Source organism: Protomyctophum parallelum (assembly GCF_964188405.1).
Source record: "Protomyctophum parallelum genome assembly, chromosome: 10".
In the NCBI taxonomy this organism is placed as follows: Eukaryota; Metazoa; Chordata; class Actinopteri; order Myctophiformes; family Myctophidae; genus Protomyctophum; species Protomyctophum parallelum.
Window position 1 is genome coordinate 17,433,088 of NC_139704.1, and position 8,619 is coordinate 17,441,706.

Consider the following 8,619-nt stretch of genomic DNA (forward strand, 5'->3'; position numbering starts at 1 on the left):
TTTTACAATTGTCAAATATTTTCTTGCTGCGATTTAATCAAATTTCAACAACAGGTTCACAATGCAAGGTCACTGTGCTATCGTTCTCTGCTGTTGTGACAATAATCTGGCATCATGAATAGTTTACTGATCATTTGGCATTGTAATCCCCTAAGGCACAGCCTCCCGCCAGGAAAATCCTTGAGGGTGTTCCACGGGAAGAGGGTTGTTAGTTGCCATCTTCCTCTGGAGTGTCAAACAGCATCTTTACAATAGAAGGGGTCTTCAGCCACCTGCCACCACCTGGCTGGTTGGGGAACACATCCTCCAAGAAGTAGTACACATGACCAACAGCGATACCTAATAGATCTATAATGGCGTTGTTGCCTAGCAGCACCGAGAATCCCAGCAGCACCCAAGGCAAGAAGGGTGCCTGAAAGTTGAAGAGGCCAAAGAAGTTCATGTGGACATGGGGGTTCCGTCGACTCCACACATATACCAGCATCATTGTGAAGGCCTGTCCCAGAAAGAGTAGACTTACGAAAAGGCAAAATATAGTCATCAGCAGCCCAGCAAAGAGGAACATAAACACAAAATCAGCAGTGCGGCCCCTGAAAGACCCCTCCTCCAGCCAACGACAGTGTTGATATAGGAAAAGCATATTGAGAAGGAAGCTGAAGCCAACAGGACCAAAAAACAAAAAGTTCGTTATTAGCCGCCAGATCTGGTACTTTCGGAGAATCAAGTTAGGGTTAAAGTAGAGTTGAAAAGGGGTGATCAGCTCTAGTTGCACAGCAGCTGTTGTAAGGACACATGCGGTTATGTATGCCCGAGTTACAACCGGCATCTGAGAGTATTCCTGTCTTAAAGCCCGGTATGCCATTGTGCAATGGGGTAGGAAGGCGGCCTCCGGCACTTTGTCAAGACGTCAGGGTTTTAATAATTTTGCTAATCAGGGTGTGAAAGAGAAGCTCTTCAGATGGTCAACTGGCTTATGTGATGCTCAAGAGAGGCTTATGTGATGTCAATGACAGTGATATCAGTGACATCTCCGCTTACATCATTCCTCCTAAGGGGGTGAGCCATCTAGAAGAACGTTAGTGCACTTATATGTCTGCATATTTCTGTCCCCAAAATGTTTGTGTCCTTGTCCGCCTGTCAGGCTGTTCTCAGATCCATCGTCCAACCGTTGCTCCATATTTGCGAATGACTGGACTGATGTCATCAATATAATGTGAGTAGAAAGTGATGAGATTGGTGCAATCTAAGTCAGAGCTGCCAACCTGCACACATTTTGTGTACCAACCACGCAATTCTAGGTGTCTATACGCCTAGAATTGCGTGGTTGGTACACAAAATGTGTGCAGGTTGGCAGCTCTGAATCTTCAACATAGGTGCATCTTCCTAACCTGACGCTGCCAGATCCAAGAAGCTTGCTACACAAATTTGTTTCACAGCTTATTGGGATCTGGGATCGCGGAAGCAAATTCGATGACGGGGCTGTTCCTTTTTTTCAAGATACTTGGTAGATGATTGGATGGGACCGTCTGTCTATCACCGTGTGGGCGTGCAAACACAACCAATCATATTGACGTGTCTATATAGCTTCACGTCCGGTTTCGCACATATTCCGCCCTTAGCTCACGCTGATTGGTCCGGTACGGAACGGATTTTTGTCAGCTCAACTGCCTGAGAGATCCCAGATGATTGCTGTGTTGGGGAACATGGTTACCCAATACCGCCCTCATCTGGCAGCGTCAGGTTAGCATCTTCCTTCCTCTCTTGACCGACGGTCCTTCATTATTAAGCCTATTAAGCCTACCCGGAATCTTGAAGGCACATTTCAGTAACTCAGGAAACATGATACACTGACTGTTTGGAGAAACAACAAATACAATATGTATTGTAGTAGGGCTGCACATTTAGTCTACAATACAGTATCATCATGAAACTTGTGACGGCCCTGCCCCCTCTGCCTCACTGTAAGCTAGAGGGAAGCCTCTGTGATGGCAGAGTGGAGCAGGCCATCAGCCCAATTGTGCTCACCTGAGGTGGGTGTGGCTTAGGGGACTATATAGAGAGCTCTCCTGGCTGCAGCTCACTCTTCTCTCTGTCCTCCCTGCAAGCAGGACTGCCACCTGGCTCAAGGGCCTAACCACCCTTTTGTTGAGTTATGTTTTGCACCAGCTAATACAACACTCACACACCACTCTCCATACATCCACACACTGCACACATTACTGATGACTGATATCCTCACATCCCACACTTCATTATTTAGCTATGCTTTATTTACTTTAATATAATAAATATAACTACAAAACGTTATACTCTTGTGTGGACTCCCTGTTTTTGCCATGCATCCCCTAGTGCATGACAAAATGGGGGCTCGTCCGTACATAATTAATTAATTGATTAGATTGTTTGGTTAAAAAAAAAAAAAAAATCAAAAAAATATTTATTTTTGTTTTTTCCCGTTTGTCTTGGTTGGGAGTTTCACACTTGAGTTTGCTTGTTTGTTTTTGGTTAGGAGCCGGACAGAGAAAGCATTTGGCCCCAGTTTACAGAGTTACAACAAAGGTAAGTGTTGGGATGTGTTTGCAAGTGTTAGTTAAATGTGTTTTAGTTGGAACAAGTCCCTTAGCGACCGGCACTGTTAGGGTGTCAGTTGTTTGTTCCTTTCTTTGATTTACTCTTAGTGGAGTTTTGGTTAGCGGCGGATCTTGGGGGTCACACTAGGTGGCTGGAGGGGAGAAATCCTCATGCCCGGGTGCCGACTGTAGGTAAAGATAGGTAAGTTAGTTAGGAATAATAGGGAAGTTAGGGGGGGGTTTGTTCCATTTTGATTAAGGTTACTGTACTACACTTTGCAATGCACAGCCCCAACACTTGGTTTTGTTAAAGTTTATTTACATTTGCATACAAAAATGAGTTCAGCTACAGATAAGTTTATTAAGTCCCCGTCAGTGGGGTTACTCGATATTTGTGCGAAGGATCAGCTATTGGTAATTGCTAAACATTATGACATCACAGTGACAGAAAAGCTCAAGGCAGCAATGAAGGCCAGTTTAATCAGTGGTCTGGTAGACAAGGGCATTTTGCAGCCTGTTGAAGACAAGGAGGACGAGGTCAGTTCAGAGGGTGAGTTCAAATGGAGGAAAGAACTTTTGATGTTAAAACAACAACATTCCTTGGAAGTGGAAAAATTGAAACAACGAACTGAATTGGCCAAATTAGATTTGGAATGCAAAAAGCTAGAGTTGGTTGAACAGGGAAAGTTATCAGCAGATGCATTGAATAATGGTAATACTGAAAGGGGAGGAGGTGTCAAAGCTATGGACATTGGCAGTAGCCTGAGGCTCCTTCCCAGGTTCAATGAAAAGGATCCTGACACTTTTTTTATCTTATTTGACAATTGCAGAGGCACAAGGTTGGACAGACACAAATTGCGCTATAATGGTGCAGTCGGTACTCACAGGGAAAGCACAAGAGGCATTTGCTGCGTTAACGTCTATGGACTCTAGGAGTTATGCAAAAGTTAAAGAGGCAGTGTTAAAAATATACGAGATGGTGCCAGAGGCTTACAGGCAGAGGGCTCGTGGCTGGCGAAAACGTGACAAAGAGTCACATGTGGAGTTTGTCAGAGATTTGAGTACACAGTTTTCACGCTGGTGTTCATCATCTGAAGTTGAGAATTTTGAACAATTGTTTAATCTCATGGTCTTGGAGCAGTTTAAGAACACTCTGTCGTGTAATATTGCTACATACATCACTGAGCACAAAGTAAAAACGGCAACTGAGGCAGCAGTTTTGGCAGATGAGTACGTGTTAATTCACAAGAATAGTTACAGTGATCATGCTAGTGAGAATGTGTTCAATAAAGTTCCTCGTGTAAAGGGTGCTCCAGAGGTTTACAGAAATACGGCCGACAGCAGGGTGACACCAGGGACACATGACAAATCAGTGGGTGTATGTCATTATTGTAAATCTGCAGGACACTGGAAAAATGAGTGTCCGGTCCTCAAATCTAAGGACAAGTACACCAGCTCACAGGTTAAACCAGTGGCACTGGCCAACTCACTCAGCCCAGTGGCTTTGCCTTTAGGACAGCAGAGTGTGCTATTGAAGCCAAAAACGGCTGATGCATACTTGCCATTCATTTCTAATGGTTTTGTGTCTGTGATGGGAAGTGACAAACAAATACCAGTGAAGGTGCTACGAGACTGTGGATCACTAGATTCCTTTGTACGAGAGTCAGTGTTGCAGTTTACAACTGAGACTGATACAGGGGAGAGCATTTTGATTCAGGGAATGGGCATGTTTGTGTTTTCTGTGCCAATCCATAAGATGTCCCTCACTTCAGAGTTGGTAAATGGAGAGGTTCACATGGGGGTGAGACCGGAGTTGCCGGTTGCAGGGGTGGACATCATCCTGGGTAATGACCTTTGTGGGGAACGAATTTGGTCTGATCAGGTACCAAATGTAATTACCAGGAAGTGGCCTGGAGATGTTCAGCAGGACAGTGTATCTGATGGTACAGTGGTGTATCCAGCTTGCGCTGTTACACGTGCCATGGCCGCCTCACATGAGAACCAGAGTGTTGATCAGGGCGAGAGGTCTGGTCTGGTTGATTTGACGTTGCCTGAGCAGTTTAAATCTATGTCGCATATGGAGTTGGCTGTAGAACAGAAAAATGATGCTAGCTTGCAAGAGCTGTTTGACAAAGCCATGTCTGTTGACAAAATTAACAGTAGTGCACATGGGTATTTTGTGCAACAGGACTTGCTCTTTCGTAAATGGGTTCCACATGCAGAAGCTCTAGGTGGGGATCCAATTTTTCAGTTTGTGGTTCCTAATAAATTTCGGTCATTGGTGTTGCAAACATGTCATAATAATGTTGCTGGGCATCAGGGAGTAAGGAAAACATACAACCGGGTGTTGCGGTATTGTTTTTGGCCTCGGTTGAAGCGTGACATTTCTGCTTACATCAAAAAGTGTCATACTTGTCAGTTGACGAGTAAGCCCAACCAGTCAATTAAGCCAGCTCCACTGTGTCCAATCCCTGCAGTGGAGAAACCATTTGAGCATCTCATTATCGACTGTGTTGGGCCGTTGCCTCGTTCCACGCAGGGCCATACATATTTGCTCACGGTTATGTGTCAAGTAACGCGATACCCCGCAGCTTACCCACTTCGAACCATAACCACTAAGTCTGTTGTGAAAGCTTTGACACAGTTTATGTCTGTTTTTGGGATCGCAAAGATCATCCAGAGCGATCGTGGTTCAAATTTCACCTCCCGTATGTTTGCTGAAGTTCTCAAGCAGCTTCAGGTTAAGCATAATATGGCTTCAGCCTATCATGCTCAGTCACAGGGGGCCTTGGAACGGTTCCATCAAACCCTAAAGTCCATGTTGCGTTCTTACTGCACAGAATTGGGGAAAGATTGGGAGGAGGGATTACCGTGGCTGATGTTAGCATCTAGAGAGGTAGTCCAGGAAAGTACAGGTTTCAGCCCAAATGACCTGGTGTTTGGTCACAAGGTTCGTGGTCCCATGGCTATGTTGGAGGACAGCTGGAAAGTAGCTGAACCCCCTAAAAGTCTCCTTGACTATGTCAATGGTTTTAGACGCCGGTTGATTTTGGCAGTGGAAAGTGCAAAGGAGAATTTAGGACAGTCACAGAAAAAAATGAAATCTCTTCATGACAGACGTGCAGAGCCTAGGGAGTTTAAAGCTGGAGATCAAGTTTTGCTCCTTAAGCCTATAATAACTTCTCCTTTCCAGGCCAAATTCAGTGGGCCTTACACGGTTGTGAGACAGGTGACAGAGCAGAACTACATAATAGCTACTCCAGAGAGTAGAAAGAAGACGAAAATGTGTCATGTCAATCTGCTAAAAGCCTATTACTCAAAGGAGTCTGATGGTAAAGCAGGAAATGGGGAAAGTGTTAATTCCTGTCTTTGTACAACCAGGGTAGATGGGTCTTCACCTGTGTTGGCTACTCCAGAGGAGGGTGAGACCCCGGAGGTCATTTTGCAGGGTCGGTTGAACAACACAGAATCCTTGAGTAAACTTGATTCTAATCTGGCCTATTTGAATGATGATGAACGCTCTGAGTTGGTGGCTCTTATTAACGGATATCCTGCTTTGTTGCACGATGTGCCCACTCGTACCCATTTAATTGAACATGATGTGGAGGTGGATGAAACAGCAGTACCTATAAGGCAGCGTTTTTATAGGGTGTCTCCTGAGAAACGTAAATATTTGAACAAAGAGGTGGAGTACATGCTGAAGAACCATTTTGCTGAACCATGCAGCTCAAGCTGGGCATCACCTTGCCTACTGGTCGGTAAGCCTGACAAGACCTACAGAGTGTGTACAGACTATCGAAAGGTCAATAATGTAACTAAGCCAGATGCTTTTCCCCTTCCACGAATGGAAGACTGTATAGATGAAGTGGGATCAGCTAAGTATGTTAGTACATTTGACCTTTTAAAAGGATATTGGCAGGTCCCTCTGTCGAAGCGAGCACAGGAAGTTTGCGCTTTCATTACACCATCTGGTTTATACAAGTACACTGTTATGCCTTTTGGTCTGCGAAATGCGCCCGCAACTTTTCAGCGCCTCATGAATTTGGTGGTGGCTGGTTTGGAGGGATGTGCCGTATACCTTGATGACGTGGTAATCTACAGCGATACCTGGTCTGAGCACATGCAGCGTACTAAGGCTCTCTTGGAGAGGTTGGTCTGGGCACGATTGACAATCAACTTGGCTAAATGTGAGTTTGCAAGGGCCACAGTAACATATTTGGGCAAGGTGGTCGGGCAGGGCAGTGTACGCATGGTTCAGGACAAGGTCAAGGCAATGGTTGAATATCCTCATCCAACTACAAAGAAAGAGTTGCTCCGGTTTATGGGCCTAGTAGGATATTATAGGAGTTTCTGTAGAAACTTTTCGTCCGTGGCTGAGCCATTAACCAGGCTGTTCAAAAAGGATACCAAATTTGTCTGGTCAACTAATTGTGAGTTGGCATTTGAAAATCTCAAGGCTCTGTTGTGTTCAGCTCCGGTTCTAGCTGCTCCCCATTTGGATAAGTCCTTTTCACTACAGGTCGATGCTTCAAATGTAGGATGCGGAGCTGCTCTTTTGCAAGCAGATGAGCGGGGGGTTGAAAGAGTGGTTGCTTTCTTTTCAAGAAAGTTCAATACTTATCAGCTCAACTACTCGGTTATTGAGAAGGAGGCGCTAGGGCTAATATTAGCTTTGCAACACTTTGATGTGTACTTGGGTTCTGGTTTAACTCCACTAGTCGCTTACACAGACCACAACCCACTGACATTTTTGAAGTCTCTCCAAAATCCAAACCAGAGGTTAATGCGATGGGCATTATTCTTGCAGCCCTATAATATGGAGATTCGTCACATTAAAGGTTCTCAGAACGTGATGGCAGATGCACTGTCACGTATACATTAAGGTGTTAACCTGTTCACTTACATTTCCTGTTTTTGCTTGTTTTCTTTCCCATTCTAGACTATCCTGTCTCCGGCTCTCTTAAATTGCTCCTAGTACCAAGGTTGCCGAGGCTGGGGGCAGGATGGTGGGTCATGGTGGGGAAGCAGGTAGTATGGGTAGGTAGTGTACAGTTGCACAGACAAGTCTGGGTAAACGCAGACATTAAAGTTGTTAGTTGTTTGATTGGAAATGTGGTTTTGGTGAACTGTAAACTGTTCTGTCCTGTAGAACCCTCCTATGTAGTTCTCCGGTCCCACCTGTCCCAAGTGTCATTTCGCCAGAGCTAATTCGGGGCAGATGCGAAGGGCAGTGGGGCCACAGCTGGACTACTATAGGGGAATGAAACGGGTATTGAGCATCCAGGGGGCATTGTTGTACAGTAGTAAGTCAAAGTTGAAAAGGTAGCTGTTTGATTTGGTTAATTTGGTCATTTGGTTGATAATATTTGTTGTTTATTGGTTGCTAATTTGTGGTTGTTTCTCTTTTAGATGATGTGGTGGAACATCATTTTTATGGAGGGGGGTGTGACGGCCCTGCCCCCTCTGCCTCACTGTAAGCTAGAGGGAAGCCTCTGTGATGGCAGAGTGGAGCAGGCCATCAGCCCAATTGTGCTCACCTGAGGTGGGTGTGGCTTAGGGGACTATATAGAGAGCTCTCCTGGCTGCAGCTCACTCTTCTCTCTGTCCTCCCTGCAAGCAGGACTGCCACCTGGCTCAAGGGCCTAACCACCCTTTTGTTGAGTTATGTTTTGCACCAGCTAATACAACACTCACACACCACTCTCCATACATCCACACACTGCACACATTACTGATGACTGATATCCTCACATCCCACACTTCATTATTTTGCTATGCTTTATTTACTTTAATATAATAAATATAACTACAAAACGTTATACTCTTGTGTGGACTCCCTGTTTTTGCCATGCATCCCCTAGTGCATGACAGTCAGGTTAGCATCTTCCTTCCTCTCTTGACCGACGGTCCTTCATTATTAAGCCTATTAAGCCTACCCGGAATCTTGAAGGCACATTTCAGTAACTCAGGAAACATGATACACTGACTGTTTGGAGAAACAACAAATACAATATGTATTGTAGTAGGGCTGCACATTTAGTCTACAATA

At 45.0% G+C, this 8,619-nt stretch overlaps 1 protein-coding gene across 1 annotated transcript; it reads right to left on the reverse strand.

Moving 5' to 3' along the window:
- Positions 1 to 208: 208 nt before the first annotated feature.
- Positions 209 to 862, reverse strand: LOC310865636 (derlin-2-like; the record flags this gene model as incomplete). The annotated part of the gene is made up of 1 exon (XM_083774814.1): positions 209 to 862. The coding sequence occupies one exon, from the start codon at positions 860 to 862 to the stop codon at positions 209 to 211; it is 654 nt and encodes a 217-aa protein (XP_083630940.1).
- Positions 863 to 8,619: the final 7,757 nt, after the last annotated feature.